Source organism: Mchenga conophoros, linkage group LG5 (assembly GCF_057382185.1).
Source record: "Mchenga conophoros isolate Kocher_MC1m ecotype Shallow Benthic linkage group LG5, M_conophoros_male_GT1.1, whole genome shotgun sequence".
NCBI lineage: Eukaryota > Metazoa > Chordata > Actinopteri > Cichliformes > Cichlidae > Mchenga > Mchenga conophoros.
In genome coordinates, this window is record NC_140530.1 from 27,753,794 (window position 1) to 27,770,817 (window position 17,024).

Genomic DNA, 17,024 nt, shown 5'->3' on the forward strand with positions numbered 1-17,024 from the left:
TTTTGAACATCTCTGCCACTGGTCTCGTCGTCTTTTGTGGCCAATCAAACATCAGCATTAAACCTCTTCCTCTTATACAAGAAAACTGTGTGTTGAAAATTGTGGGGCTTTGGAAACAGTCACTAAAATATCATGTCTTATATAAGTTGACGTGCCAGAAAATGGCAATATTGAAATTGTTGTATATTATTTCAGAGAAAAGTAATAGTATAACTAATAATTATTAATAGTGATTTAATAGTTTGATGACCCGCTTCTTGTTTAATCCCCTGAACCGCTCTATTCTCTCCAGGCATTGGTTATGCTTCCATTGTGATTGTGTCCCTGCTGAATATCTACTACATTGTCATCCTGGCCTGGGGCCTCTACTACCTGTTCCAGGTAGGTTTGAGGGGGGGAAAGACAGCTGTTGAATATTCCATTTCATTTTCCACTTGTTTCAGGCATGTATTATTTACAATGGAGATAGGTGAGGAATTTACATCCGGGTAGTGCAATCTTTGATTCTTGTTAATTTAACTACCAGCTAACTGCCATGCAAGTTTTGTCTAAACTTACATTTTTCAGGGGACACATTCAACAATAGCTGCATAAAGAAGTGACTAGCCTGCTACCAGAACATGAATATAGTAATTATTATTAATAATAGTAATAATGCAGTTGTCATCATTTATCTTTTTTTTATTTTATTATTATTATATCCCAGTGTTTTCAGCCTGAGCTGCCCTGGGCCAAGTGCAATCAGCCCTGGAACACTGATCATTGCATTGAGGACACCTACCGCAAGAACAAAACCCTCTGGGTGGCTGCCAACGCCTCCAACTTCACCTCCCCCGTCACCGAGTTCTGGGAGTAAGTTACATAAAACCACACACACCTGCACACTTGCATAACCACAAACAATTGTTCATTCTTTGTCATGTAAAAGTTCAGTCAAGGTGAGGTAGAAAGTCGGCAATGAAACCTGCAGCTTGCAGACACACACCTACAGAGGATTATTTATTTATTTACCCATTTATTTATTGTTACAGGCATAATGTACTCGGTATCTCCAGTGGTATAGACGAGATCGGCCCGATTAAATGGGACCTGGCCCTGTGTTTACTGCTTGTGTGGGTCATCTGCTTCTTCTGCATCTGGAAGGGCGTAAAATCCACTGGAAAGGTAAATATCCTGTAGTGTCTCGTGTTCATTGCTTCGTCACTTCTTTATTCCTCTTAGAATACAGGGACCTGGTTTTTACAGGACATTAATTTCAGCTAACATCCAAGACATGGTCATGCTTATCTGATTTTTATTTCTCGCCTTTGTGGTCTGACCAGGAGAACAATTTGCTATGTTTACATTTCCTTGTGTAAATACAAAAATAAGCTCATAGGTTTTCAAACTAAACAAAGGCAAATATGGGTGACATAATTCATGTTTTAAATGTTACAATATTACTATTTAATACACTACTGTGTGCAGAATGTAGTCAATGGTGACTAAAAGAGGACAAAGTTGTAACACAATTTCTTGTTGCTTGACAAATCACTACGGATTTTTCTGATAAATTGATATTGGGTGCTTCCATGCATCAAGAAATTACCTAAGAATTTGTAGATTGCAATTGTTTTATTACTAAATATAATATCTACAGTGAAGAGCCACTAGTGTTGTAATGTGTATGCCCCTGCTTGTGCTACAACAATGTCTCTGGCCTGTTGAGACACAAGTTCTCCTGTTCTTTACAGGTACTGAGACATTTGCAGCAAATCTGTAGAGCGTGAGGGGGGTTTCATATGTTACACTTCATTTCCTAGTATGCTACACAGATGCCTGGTCAAAGGAAGGTCTAAGAAGTTTGGACAACAAGTCAATGCCATGAGCATTTTGGCATTTTGCCCAAACCCTTCTTGAACTCTTGTTGCTGAGATGCTTTGACCCTGTTGTCTAGACATCTTAATTTGGCCCTTGTCACAGCTGCTGAAATTTTATGCTTGCCAGTTTTCCCAATTCCAACATCAATTTAAAAAAATGACAGTTCACTTCCAGCCTAATATATCCTTGACAAGTGAAAGCTGTCTGTTTTATAAATTGGTATTTTCTCTACATTTTTCTATAGTATTGCAGGATAAATGTAATCTTGGGTATTTCAATATAGGGAATATTTCAGACCACGTTGAATTGCTGCTGCAGTAACAGCAGCAACAGCTTGCTCCAAGACCAAAGGCAATCAATCCCAGACCGCTCTTTTTATAGCCCTAACACACTTTATTGATTGCGCTGACCTGATTGATACTTTCTAGTTGATCCAAGTTGTAATTCTTGTATTATTGTCACTCCTGCAAGGCCAAATGTGGTCACAGTTTTCCACATAAGAGATACTGGTACACCGCTATTGATTTAACGGACCACCTGTGGTCTGTTGTTGTCCAAAATATTCCCAAGTTCACACACTGATCAAATCCATTATCTGTAATAAAGCCAGAGTATCAGCTAGCTGGCAAAATAAAACTACTGTGGATGGAGATTTGATAAGCTAATATATTGGCAGTAAAATAATTCAAACTGGATCATTTAGAGTTTGTCTCCGAAATGTGTGACCTTGCTCTTCTGTACCTGTGGTCTCCCCTTATAGGTGGTCTATATCACAGCCACGTTCCCTTTCGTCATGCTCATTGTGCTTTTGATCCGTGGTGTGACGCTGCCAGGTGCTACTGCAGGCATCAAATTCTACCTGTATCCTGACCTCACTCGCCTGAAGGACCCAGAGGTAGGTGTTAACCTGAGGTGCATGAGCAAGAAAACACTGTTATAGCTTTCCTTCACTAGTTTGACCACATACCTGTCCGGCTGTTCATACAGAAAAGAACCAAATTTAAATTCCAAAATTGTTGAACTCATAAAAATGGAACATGTGGTTTACAAGGAAATGAGACCGCAATAATATAATTGCTGTTGTCCTTTTTTTGGTTGAATGGCAACAAAACACATGCCTGCACACTGATTTGTAAAATGTGGCAAAAGAAAAGCCAAAAAAGGTTTTTCATAAACAACCAGAAACACAGTTTATCCCACTTGCTTCGCTGTACAAAATCCCCTTAAATTCCCCCCCATCAGCAAGCCTCAGCCTTTTTGTCCCCACTTCCTTCTTGGTAGGTGTGGATTGATGCTGGCACCCAGATTTTCTTCTCCTATGCCATCTGTTTGGGTGCCATGACGTCCTTGGGGAGCTACAACAAGTACAAATACAACTGCTACAGGTGAGCCATTAGTTTTCAGTGAGGGGGTTAGCGATAGGGGAGAGAGGGGGGGCTAAAGGGATCCTTGTGTGTTCATTAACAAATCCTCCTCATGACATATGTGTGACATAGGGACTGTTTGCTGCTGGGAGCCCTCAACAGTGGTACCAGTTTTGTGTCTGGCTTCGCAATATTTTCCGTCCTGGGCTTCATGGCACAAGAGCAAGGGGTGGACATTGCTGATGTGGCAGAGTCAGGTACGAGGGTTCTGTAAAGGCGGCAGTGATGGTGGGCGCTGCTTCCTGGTTAACAAATAAAACAATAGCAATTATGAAGAAAAACAGCAACGAAACCTGAGTGAGAATTCGACTACACGTCCAGTTTCGAAATGAGTTGAAATTTGGAATTGAATGGATTCGCTGATTGATCTTGAATGACGGCATCAGAATATAAAAGCTTCCGAAATCAAACACTCCTTGACAAAAAGTAGAAATATTGACTTGATTTGTTAGCGCTCATTCGAACGAAACAAGTTGGGGCTGAGATGCATCTGAAACTCGATTGTGCTTTTTTAGGCACGCGTTGAAAACTGTAGCGGAGTGCACTTAGAATTAGCTGTGTCATATTGTACATGGATCTTGTGCCAACGTGATGTAGTTCTGAATTGTTCCTTTTGTGTACACGAGAGATTCCTGCCACCATTATTGTGGTTCCTTTTTTTGCGTGACATCGGCATATGTGGTTCTTGATTCTTTCTATTATTTATTTGTTGTTTTTAATCATGGTAGCTAGAGCCAGCGCCTTTATCTGTTTGGGTTTCTTTTCCTCTCCAATCATGTTGTCCATGTAAGACATGATTTTGTTTTGAATGCATGACTATCAGTATACTTTAGGTAAAAGAAAAAGAGTAGTTGTTTTCACGGCATCGTGAGATTGAGATATTTTGGAAAATGGCTTTGAGGGAATTGTAAGTGTCGACATCTTTTCAGCGTAGGAAGTGTAGTTTTCAGACAGAATCACAGGATTTAAGTTAAAAGCAGATGTGCAAAGGTATAAGTCACCCTCAAATGTGTTGGCACATGAAGCTTTGTCAGATGAGTCACAAACTTGAAATCTATACTAATATTTGTTTTTTCTGGTATATCATCATCAAATGCTCTGATCTTCATCTCTGCCCCATGATCGACCAAGAAAAAAACCCAAAATGTAGCTTTCAGTCTGCTAATGTCAAAAAAAGAGAAACTGTCCTTGCTGCCAGCCCAGTTTATATACACTTAGAGTGGCAACGTATTGGTGGGGTGTGCAGAACTTTCAGAGATCAGTGTTGTTTGGTGAGTGGGCTGATGCTCCACAGGGAACTAGAATAGAAGTGTTGGTCAGAGGAATTGAGTCGAGCACCCTGCATATCATGGTTATCAGCTTGGTTTTCATGCCTTAGAAAGTTTGTCCACCTTTGTGGGTCTATGAACACGGAAGGTTACGTAGACAGCAGAATATAATAAGTATTGGAACATCTGCATGCTCATCAAGCCAACTCAGGCAAGCAGGTTATGAAAAGCCCCAAATCATCAGAAGTAAGTCTGCCTTAACTGCTAATGCTTGAATGTTTTGTGCACGACAGAATGTGCTGACTGAATACTCAAAGAATACTGTGGTTTTCACAGTAGAATGTAAGCACACACGACATGGCATTCAAATGCAGCTTTGGAAGTATTTGTAGAAATGACTGATCAATTTCATTGAGTTAATATAGCATATGTTTGTTTCAGGTATAGGAAAGGTTTTTGTTTTTTTCTTTCTTTCTTTGTTTTTTTTTTTTTGTTTTTGTTTTTTTGAGTCAACGCGCGGTGTTTGGTTGGATGCCTCATCATAATTTGCTACAAAAAATGCAACACATTGACACATCTTGTTATCAGCTGCAATGCTGTTTCGCTGTTATGGCTGCTTCCCTGTTCTTTGACTTCTGTTGTATAGTTCCCGATGTAGCAAGTCAAATAAGACCTCATTTAAAAAAAAAAAAAAAAAAGAAACTACAGAAAAAAAGAACATGTTTGCTCTTTATCTGACCACTCATTTTGCATCTGCTGCTGTTTTGCATTGGTCCTTTTGCATTCCTTATAGAAAGGGTCATCCTAATTTCAGTCAGGAATGCAAAATGGCTTGGGTGAATTCGTTGAACCGTCTTTAGCAGTTGAGGTTATATTTTGCATAGAATTGCTGCAGTGTTGTGGTGTTGTATGGTCTTTTTGGTAATTTTATTCCACATAACCCATGTACCAGTTTTATTCCATTACATAATGTACATGCATCCATTTACTGAATGCTTTACAAGTTATCTCATGATTTACTTACTTCCACAGAGCTGCAGCTACATTATACTAAAGCGTGCATTTAATGTCATACTCTACCTGTATTTATTTTTCTGTTTGCCTTTTAGTGTAAGAATTCAGTGTAATATGTCCTTGTTAATGATATGAAACTGTGCTGTGTTGAGTGTATACAGTTTATAGTGTGCCATAATGTGTTGCTCATAAGAGGTAAGTATGTGTATTACATATACTTTGGTGTTAGTGCATACTAGCTATATACAAAGTCATAAAACCAAAGTAAATAATTGTTCCCAACATTTAGCCAGTTTTTTATGATGTGTTCATATCCTGTTCTGCGTCTCCATTGTTTGGGGCTTCTTTTTCTCCCCCATAGGGATGCAGATCAGATGAGTTTATCATATGGTTCTAATGTTGCCTTACCCCCTTCCCCTTCTTTCTGCTCTTACCCCCTTCCCCTCTCCTCCGCAGGTCCAGGCCTGGCTTTCATTGCCTACCCTAAAGCTGTAACCATGATGCCTTTTCCTACACTCTGGGCAATCCTCTTCTTCATTATGCTGCTGCTGCTTGGCCTCGACAGTCAGGTTAGAGGAAAAACAAACTTTCACACATGGGTGACTGTTGGAGCTTCAGGAGGTTCGCCATAAAAGGAAATGCTGATGACACTTACAGGCGTCAGCTATTTTTAAGGTTCCCATAAGCAAAACATTTAACTGCTCATTGGCCAACCACAGAACCAAGTGTGTGAAGAAGCTTGTGCACAAATACAGTAGTGTTTGAAAAAGACTTTGGCTGGATATTTCGTGCTTTAAAATGTCTGTTTCTGTGCATAAATATAGACACAAAAAGTCATCAAATAGTATTCATTAATAGGTGAAATTAATAGGTGAACGACAACTGGAAAAAGATTTATATAAGATTATGTTTCAAATTCAGGAGAAACTGTTAAAAAAAACCACAACATTACATTACACAAACATTACTCTTTCAAGGTCATTTTTCTTTGAATCTTTGCACCACTCTGCAATAATCTTTATTATCAACAGACCGAGAACGTCTTTAACACCAATAAAACGTATGCAATCATGTGTATATATCCTTGCTATTGACCCCCTGTTGAGGTAGGCTACGATGCACACTTTAGTTGATGATTTTTTTCTTTTTTTAATATAGAAAATTTATATTTTTCCTTTCCATATTCATTGTTATAATTATTTTCCTTGTTTTTGCTTTTATCAAAGCCACAGGGAGCCACTGCATGTAAGCCAGAGCTGCATTCAGCTATGGAGTGACCCAAAATGTATTTCTTACCCGTGCCCTGTAAGTGGGTGCATGATAGCACAGTGACGCGCACCACAACTGAGGTGGTTTGTGTGGTTGAATATTCGTCTTTAGACTCATAAGGGAATAACAATAGAACTACTTCTGCTTTTTACCTGAGTTCTAAGCTTAGACACTTTACACATTGTACCACAATTTCAAAAGAACCAACAATAACAACTCCGCTTCACCCACTCGTTAAAATGGCCACTGACTAGTCTGTGTTTGAAATTTTACACAGCCACGTCATATAGTGCTGCCAAACCTCAGCAACAAAAGTTGCACTGAAATATTTTGGATACTTATTAGTGCATTTATCCTTTTTTGATTAATGCCACTGTATCTCTCGGTTCCCCTGCAGTTTGTGGAGGTGGAAGGGCAGATCACATCACTGGTGGATCTGTATCCGTCCTTCCTAAGGAAGGGTTACCGCAGAGAGGTCTTCATCGCTATTATCTGCTGCATCAGCTACGTGCTTGGACTCACCATGGTTACCAAGGTAACAACACAATGGAAAGTGAACACAAAAGAAAGCACCAGCAATCATGGCCAGAGCACTTTTAGAGCACTTAGAATCAGTGTAATCATTAGAAAATTATAAAACAGTCAAACTCTGATGTGTTGTGAATTACAAAAACAGTACTCGAACAGAAATGAATCACTCTGCAGTATTTCTGCAGTATTTCTCCACATGTTCACTACACCCACTGATAAATATACGTACATACATACATACATACGCACACTGTGGTTGCTGACCTCATTTCAGGCTCCATCTCCCAACTCAATACTCCAGGAAAAACAGTGTTCAGACAGCTATTAGTGTCGATCCCAAAAGAGATGACAGGGGGCTATTTATACTGTCAAGTCATGAGAACTTCCCTTCCCTCGTTTGATATTAATAGATACAGTAGACTTGATATAGCTTTTCTAAATCTCGTGCTTCCTCCTTCTTCTCTCTTGTTCCCGTCTGTTTCTTTTGTCTGTTGTTTTTCATCTCATTTAATTTCATCTTCCCTTTGCATTTACCTTGTTTGTAGCACCTATCTACAGTTTCCCTCAATGTTCTCTCATCCTCATCCTCCTTAAGCTTCATCTTAGCTGATTCTGTCTTTTTCACCTTTCTTTACTTGTACATAAGGCTCCTGGCAGTTCCTCATTATTGCAGTAATATCTGTAGAAGCACCCCTTTCTCCTTCATTTGAAAAATGCAGCAGTCCTGATACAGCAGGTACCTGGTATTGTGTATATACTTTTACAATATGCCACATCCAGTATGCCATGGGCCATACTCATGAGAAATGTTTGACATGAAAAAATCAGGTAAAATGTTTAATTATGTTATGATATGAGATGGCAATCACTCATTTTCAAACCTGACTAGAAATTCTGAGTTACTTAATACAATCAGCCTGACAACTCCATTTTTTTGTTTAAATTGTTTTTTAATTACATATTTTTGTTTTCTTGAACACGACCCTTGATAACCCAGTTCCACTTCTTTGTTTAACAAAACAGAAATCTATAATGACCAATTTTCCTTACACCAAAGGTGGGAAAAGCCCAATATTTTCTTGCTTTATTACTGCAAAGTAAGAAACACTTAAATGAGAATCTACAGGTCAGTAATTATACAAAGTGGGTTTTTTGTTTTGTTCTTCGGCAATCCTCGTACTTCGCTTTTTCTCCTACGATCAACATTTAAACATTATCTCTGTACTTACAACCTCCCATCACTGTTTTCTGCCCCAACCCGTGCTCCCTCCCCTTCTCTTTCACGCCCCCTCTTGTTCCCATGACAATATCTTTTTATGGCAGCACTGGCCTGATTTCAGTTCAGGATTCCCATGACTAACTTCTCACAATGGATAAACGTGTGCACACTCAAAGTACATGTGGACATTTTGGCTGCTCACTTTTACTCTGTATTTACCTTAGCATCCTATAATAGTCAAATTAGTACATGTATGATTAACAGTTTTTCATAGTTGAGTGTTCTTGTCACACTTGTCATTCTTACACCAACTCATTGCAAAGGAAAACCACTATTGTACTTATTGTAGTATAACCCCATACACTTAAAGCCACAGTAATGCTGGTATACAGGTCTTTCTGTTGTAAAGCATGGTAACAAGATGAAAACTGAAAATACCTGAAATGCACCTGGACAGAGGAGAATTTAAAAAACAACAACAAAAAAAAACAAACTTATTTTAAAACTAAGTCTGTGTTTTGTTTTGTGTTTCTGTTGTTGTTTTTTGCAGGGTGGCATGTATGTTTTCCAGCTGTTTGACTACTATGCAGCAAGCGGTGTGTGCCTTCTGTGGGTGGCATTCTTTGAATGTATAGCTGTTGCCTGGGTTTATGGTGAGTACTACATAAATAATACTTTTTTTTATTAATGCTTTTCTAATGAACACCAGTTAACATGACCTTGTGTTGTGTATTCAGACAACAACAAGTTTACTGATTAAGTACCTAGTAATGTCTACCTATTTAATATCCCAGCTATTTGTGTGTACACTCTTTTGTTATAGAAGGTGACAGACAGACAGCTTAAAACAGAAAAGTCCGCATAGACACCTCAAATCTATCTTGTCAGAAAAAATATACTTATTTCTGATCATGAATCTGCAAACAATTAATAAAGGATGAGGTTGTCTAAAAGTAAAATTTTCTAAATTATTTCCTGTCTGTAATCTGTGACATGTTAGTTACTTTGGCAGGTGTCTTTCATGCTGTTGGAATCCATAATTTTGGTTCAATTTACACTGATAGGATTTGAGCCTTCAGATTTCTAATTTGTGGATGAGGCCTAATGTCATAGCATCTAAATTTTATTTTATTTAAATATTTATTTCTTTATCATTTTATCATAATTTCTTTATTTTTTTCAATTTAAAATAATGCTCTAAATTGGCTGAAGTGCTACAGCAATATGACAGTAACAGATTTCAGTAAGAATTCAGCTGCAGTACTTCACAACAGTTAGGAGGCAAGCCAATTGAGTATTTTATCTCCACAGGCGTTGATAATTTCTATGATGCGATTGAGGACATGATTGGCTACAGACCAAATCCTTGGATGAAATGGAGCTGGACTGTGGTCACTCCTTTACTGTGTATGGTAAGGACTGTTGTTTCATCAATCAGATAATCAATTAAACTTGTTCTCATTTCTGAGAAATAATTTCAACTTTTTTCCTCTGAATTAACAATCGACAACTTTTTATTCACTGAAAATTGTACTAGTGTCATCATGAGCTTTTCTTACATATAGTTTAGAGATATTTCACCACGTTATACGTTATGCTTTGGGTATAACACAGTAATTTATTTATTATTTATTACCAAATAACCAGATACAAAATAATTAAAAATACATTTAAAAAAACGTACACTTCTGCTCCTCTTCCAATCCAGGGTTGCTTTATCTTCTCTTTGGTCAAATACAAGCCATTGACGTACAACAAGATGTACCAGTATCCTGACTGGGCCATTGGAGTAGGGTGGACTTTGGCCTTGGCTTCTATGATCTGCATCCCCATGGTGGTTGTCATCAAGATCATTCGATCTGATGGGCCGCTCATTGAGGTGGGTGCCTGGCTGTTAACTGTTTAGCTCTTCTCTTTCTTCTCTATTATTCATCACTTCACTTTTAGTGGAATTAATGGAATCTTTTAGATTGTAATTCAGTTACAATCTGTCTGACATATCCTGACATATTTTCATAAGACTTTGCTCATCAGTTGTCCTTTCTACTTTCCCTATAACTTGACCATTTCTTACCTTCAGTTTTCTAATCCCACCTTTCTCCCCACAGAGGATTAAGGCAGTGGCAGCCCCGGTTCGTGGTGGAGCCAGCTCCCGTCCTGCAGACCACCGTGGGCCTAAGGAGCTCTCCTGTCCCCTGGACCCCAATGGGAACAAGGGCCTACTGATGAAGGCCCCCACTCACACCATCGTAGAAACCATGATGTAAAGGAATGAGGCGGAGGCTCTCCATGAGATCGCTCTCCTCCCCTCTCCTGTCCTCTAAAATGCTTTTAAAGCTAGCTAGCTTTCTGTCTATCTGTCTGTCTTTGTCTGTCTGGTGGACTGATAAGGGTTTTAAAGAAAAAGTTCAAATCTTTTAGGAAAGTTTTGAAAGTAGTTTGCTGTTGGTGGTCTTCATAAGAGGGTAACAGTCACATTTCAAATCTATTTCTGAATGACTTAAACTGTTTTGTTTTTTATTTTTCCGTATAAATTTTCATGTGACTACACGTCCCACTGTGTTCTTGCTTTAAAGGCAAGGTGGCAAATTAGAAACAGCCAGCGGCCATGTTTCACTGGCTACTTTTGCACATAACCAGCCATTATTCTAGAAGAAAGTGGTTATTGAGTCTTGGAATCAAATCATCTTTTGTAGCCACTATATACAGAGAATTCCTACAATAGGCACTGATCACCAAAAATTGTTTTTTTTTGTGGGTTTTTTTAGCTGCTTTGATGGATATTTTATTATTATAATAATAATAGTAATAATTATTATTTGCCAGTTATACTATGATCATCGTATAGTTCTCTGAGGGCATGTGCCACAGGATTACGCTTTGGCATATTCTGTTCCATTATGTTCGGCAGAGGCCTTGTTGATATCAGAGTTATTAGCTTTTTTGCCGAAATATCAAAAACGCAACTCTGCAGACACCAGCGTTAAATGGCTTATCACTGCCGGCTCTTTTCCCCTTGTAATCATAGATTTTAAAATATCAGCAACAATGAGCTTACCACATATTTGGGTTAGTGTTACAAAATATGAATAAAAACAAATAAAATCAATTTCAGCATAAACCAAAACCAAATCAAATTATAATCAGTGACTTTTTTTTAAGTTAATATCTAATCATAATGATGAAAACAGAATCCTCTGAATTCACCTTGTGCCCAAATATTCTCATCTTTCACAGTCAAACAATGGGCCAAAGAGAAAACTAGCACTGAAACTGAATTGGGGAACTTTTTTTTTTTTTTTTTTTTTTCCTGCACAAAGAGAGATATCTGAAAGGATTTGAAGTGTGGAGGTTCAACCCTTGACTGTGTTGTTTGTGACGTACTGTACAGTAGTGGCTAATCAGTCTATCAGTATCTATCTCTTTATCTATCTTTCTCTGTTCTAGACCAGTTTACAGTACATTAGTGACTGCACTAGGCACTCTTGGCTTAAAAGTTTGGATTGAATTTGTTTTATTTACTACAAAGGAAGACACATTATTATTATTATTATTATTATTATTAGTTCTTTTTTCCTCTGTCAGTGTTTAGATTTTTTTTAATTAATGTTATTGATATTTACTATTGAATTGCTGTAGTTTTATATAGAAGGAGGAACACTTTCATCTGGTGAAAATACTAAGCTATTATTACAAACCATACATCTATATTGGCAGCCATTGTAGTAAAGTCTTTAAATTTCTTGAGCTTTGGTCCTAGCAACAGTTGTCTTAGGCATCATAGAAATAAACAATGCAACTGTTTCCCCAAATATTATCTCTTACAGAGGGGTGTGGGCCAATTTTTATACATACAAAAAGAATTGGAAACCTGCAATGGCTCCAGTCACAAGTTTGTAATTCTTGGGTTTTTAACTTTTCCTCTTCTGGAAATACCAGGACACAGTATTTATTTCAAAGAAATCTAGCTAGGCAGGACACTACAACCAGTGGTTAAACAAAATTTCAGTAACTCAAATGACTCACATTAACCAATGGTTGGAAGAGACTCCCAGTAGATAAACCAGTGTCTGACTGTCAGTTCATTTCAGACACTGAAATTTGGCAGATGGCTGAGTTTGGTCTTTTCTGGGGTCTCCATGTTGCTTGCTCTCACTTCAACTGAGACCTGAAAAGCTTCACTTTTAACAGCAACTGTTCAAACCTGTCTTTTCCCCATAAATGAATACAGATAATATAAATATAGTTTTGGATTAATTATGTCACACGTGTTGCAGTAGAATGCCCTTGGCACTTTTTTTGTTCAATTTTCATGCACACCAGTGAAACTAGTGATACCCAGACCCCATTAACCCTGTGATGGATTAACTCTGTCTTGAACTCTGTTTGATTTTAGCAATCATGCATGAAAAACTACATTCATCTTGTTAACATAGGGGCCATACTTTTGATTATGTGAATAGCTGGCAACCAAGAGCAGACTACGTGAGAGGTATAACATTTACAACAGTTATGTTCATTTTATTATATCTGTGTAACAAAGGGTTTCTCATGTGTATGCGTCACCAGCGACCATCCACTCAGGATCTTCTTTGTAATGCTTTTGTCTACTGTACAGCTGCATTAACCCAGCATCCAAAAAAAGACACTTAACTCTGGGTGACAGAGCTACATTGGTAGCAATTGAAACTAATGTTTTCATCCAGCTTGGTAAGCCATTAGATCCTTCTTTGCTACAGAGAGATGAAAATCACACCATAACTGCCTATTTTAACCGCAGTCAAATATGAAAAACAGTTACTTGACATAAGGCTATATTGCACTTTTTTTTCATTTTAATCCTTTTGATTTCATATCAAACAATGAAGCCAAAAAATATGTATTGCCTTCTTTTTATTCTGGGCTCTCAGGGGCCTCTCCAGTAAAATTGGTACATTTTCAAAACACTCTAGTCTCACTTTGGTTCTGAAATAAGCAAAAAATAAAAAAATAAAAAATTGAAATTAGATCAAGATGCACACATTACACAGTTATACAGTACACATGCATTGCAGGATTTTCATCAACAGCTTCACATGAGAGGTGATAGTGAGACCAGGGCCTCATTTTCATTTCATTTCCTGGCTCTTGTTTCATTTAAGCTTTGAGAACTTTGTGTCCATTTATTTAATTCCTTCAAATAGAATAAAGTAGTTGATATCATTAAAAGGGATTTGTGAAACCAAATCCATCAGGCATCTATTTTCATACAACTTTTCATATATAAGTCTTCTTTGTATAGCTCAGCTCCTGTTTCCCCACTCCCATTTTAATACAGATACAATGCTTTGTTCTATTATTACACTTTTGTATAGATCTGGTTCTCAGTTTCTCTGAAAAATCTTTGCACTAAGGTTTTAAAAATGCAATTAATGATCTAAAGAAAGATCTGCAATTGCAGTTTAATTTGCTCAGATGTGTTGAATATTAAATGAAATTCAAACTTGCCAACAAAAAGGTATATAGAAAAAAAAAATGCCTTAAGCATTGAAAATAAGGCTGAATATTTCTTAGTGCTAAAATTGCTTCAGGGAAATGTGGACTAATAATAACTAATGCAGTCATTTATTGAATTATGCTTCCCCTCAGTGTATATTTACAGTATGTACCTGCTCTCCTGCCTTCATACACTCCCTATCAGTTAGCCTATGTAAAACATCTGTTAACATAAGCTAACTAATTCTCAAAGATCATGACTTTTCAATAGAACTAAAGCATTAGCGATGCACAAGTTTTTACTGATGGATGTTGAAATGTGAAAGTCACCTGCAGGTGAACGTAAAAAGTTTCTGAAGATTTTTTTTTTTTTCATTTAAAAAGTCATTTATTTTTATTTTATACTGATCTTTGTCGAATTCTGCAGTTTCTCATTCTGTTTTATTTTAGATTGTCTGTTTGTCACATTTGCCTTTTTTATATTTCAGATAGGTTTCAAATATGCAAATCTGTCACTGGAGTGACATGTACAAATATTAATCAAAAAGCAAACACAAAAAAAACAACAACTTATGACTTGTTGTGCAATACTGCAAAATATTTTTTAGTACCAACAGGTGGTACTAACCTTTAAGTAAGACGTAATTTCCTGAAGAGTAAATATTTGAATCTCCAGTTAAACTAAACCCAACAAAGAATCCTTTGTAGTTTGGAAAGTTAACCAAACTAAACCACTATCCACAGTCTTGTCATTTGAAATGCACTGATTAAATATGTGTCACATCAAACTGAATTTTGTTTTAGCAAAATATCATATTTTTGTGACTGATAAAGGTATGAATGCGTGAGGGGTATGAAACACAGTAGCACTGCCACTAAGCCCATTTTCTACCTACTTATATCAAAATCTCGTGTGTGTGTTTATGTACATGTATGTGTGTGTATTTGAACCTTGGAAATTATTTGATATATATATATATAATTTTTTTTTTTTTTTTTGAGAAGCCGGCCCTTTGCACCAAAAGCAGTAAATCCAATGAACATGAGTCCACCATATCAAATAACAATTCTACATTCTGCTAACTATCTCTCTACAAAATATTCCAATCAGAATGCTTATCAAATTAAGCTGAAAAACCTTATTGGATCCGCACAAGAATAGCCTGATTTCAAATGTCATATTGTCTGCATTTGTTTATTTTTGGTTGGTTTTTTTTTTTTTGTTTGGTTTTTTTTTGGTTTTTTTGTCTTTTAATGAGAACAACATATCTGCAAGATTTGGATTCGAATATAGATGCAGCATTAAACAAAACAGGGCTGGATTTTGGGCTATGTAACAGTGACACATCTGTTAATGAATAAATACAGCCTTTTAGTTGGGGTCCAGGTCTAGCTAGGTCTTCTGGGAAAATAAGTTGTATTTTATTTATCCTTCTCCCCACATTCTGTCAACTGTTTGATCATGGTCTCTTTCCTTCATTACACCATATACCAGCCCTTCCTTTTTGAGAATGTACATGGGATTTTTTTTTTTTTTTTCAATTCGTAAAGAAGAAGAAAAAACATTTTTAAAAGAATTTGAAAGTTTGGGTTTTTGTTTGTTTTTCTATGGCCAATCTGTAAGCTACAAAAGTGTAAAATGTTTTTGTTTTTTTTTTCTTAATAAAAAAAAAAATGTCTTCAGAAAATGAAGTCTGAGTTCCATGTGTCTAGAGTGGTATTTTTATGCACACATATCCACAGTTTGTTCCATTTAAGTTCAATTACCCAACCAGTGGGACTTATGTACCTAAATCCTCCTGACGACACAACCTCTAATCCCTCAAAGCCTGTAATACAAGCTTTAAGGTATTCAAACCAATGAGGGGGCAGCATACCAGCACATTCAGTGCTTCCTATGAGCCTTAAATATGTGAAAGTAATCATTTGGGTTGCATGACAATGCTCTGGGCGAGCCTAACCCTGCAGAAGTCTGACTCGGTTAGAAGACTTGGGTCATCTTAGAGATTTGGCTTACCGAGCTAGACTCTCCTTCATTGTTAGTTGTGGTAGCCACTTCCTCCACTTTCCTCTGCCTTCCACTTTCTTTCTTTCTTTTTGTTAAATAAACCTTTTTGAACAAATTGCATAAACTTCCCTCCTTTTGTATAACTATGACTCTGACATTATAGAGAGAAAACAATGGAAAGCTCTTTATAAGGTCAGAAAAATATTTCTAACACAAAATGACCTTTAACAGATTCAAATTGAGGCATCTGAATCCATATGCCCCAACCATTTGGATTGAGTTGAAGTCCAAGGTGGAAATTAAGAAGATTGAAAAGGCAGGTTAGTGAGACCAGTAGCCACAGATTGAAACCTCCAACTCTATAGATACACTCCACAGAAAGGTACAGGAAGATAGAGTAGACAGAGGAAAAACCACAAATTACAGTAGATGGAATTTACAATGTTAGTGACATGTAATCGTGTCCTATAAATCCATGGAGATTAAAAGGACTGTGGAAACTCACTAGTAGAGTTAACTAAACCGACCTCATAAGTAAAGGCCTCTATAAGCATGGATCATCAACTGTTGTTAGCTGCTGTGGTGAAATTCAAAACATGTTTCTTCCAAAACAGAAACAAACGTGTTGGCAACTTCAGTTAGTTGGACTGGATCAAAAGAAGACCGAGTTTCTCTCTTGGTTTCCACCCAATCTGATAAAACACAGTCATAAGTAGTATGGACAAGCAGACTTAAACATTGAGTGCAGAAGTTTAAGGTCACACAATCTGCCACAGACTGTGTGACTTTCAGAGTCCACCATGCAGAAACTCTCATGGCACAATCTCTTGCAAACGTGGCGGCTCCGTTGTGTGCTTTTTTTTTGGGTTTGTTTTTTTTTAATCTACAAATGCAAATGTACTTGTTATGTTATTCACTTGTTATAAATACACGTGTTTCTGTGATTGTTGTATTTG

The 17,024-nt window shown here is 37.2% G+C and overlaps 1 protein-coding gene across 1 annotated transcript in view; it reads left to right on the forward strand.

Moving 5' to 3' along the window:
- LOC146574769 (sodium- and chloride-dependent taurine transporter-like) overlaps positions 1-15,758 on the forward strand; it is a 29,249-nt gene extending 13,491 nt beyond the window's left edge. Inside the window, exons 4-15 of the mRNA XM_085274676.1 lie at positions 293-381; positions 707-852; positions 1,032-1,164; positions 2,621-2,755; positions 3,142-3,245; positions 3,357-3,481; positions 6,023-6,135; positions 7,233-7,370; positions 9,136-9,238; positions 9,897-9,997; positions 10,294-10,464; positions 10,694-15,758. Coding sequence (XP_085130802.1) covers positions 293-381; positions 707-852; positions 1,032-1,164; positions 2,621-2,755; positions 3,142-3,245; positions 3,357-3,481; positions 6,023-6,135; positions 7,233-7,370; positions 9,136-9,238; positions 9,897-9,997; positions 10,294-10,464; positions 10,694-10,852 — 1,517 coding nt within the window. The 3' untranslated portion in view covers positions 10,853-15,758. The remainder of the gene's footprint in view (positions 1-292; positions 382-706; positions 853-1,031; positions 1,165-2,620; positions 2,756-3,141; positions 3,246-3,356; positions 3,482-6,022; positions 6,136-7,232; positions 7,371-9,135; positions 9,239-9,896; positions 9,998-10,293; positions 10,465-10,693) is intronic.
- The last annotated feature ends 1,266 nt before the right edge of the window (positions 15,759-17,024 follow it).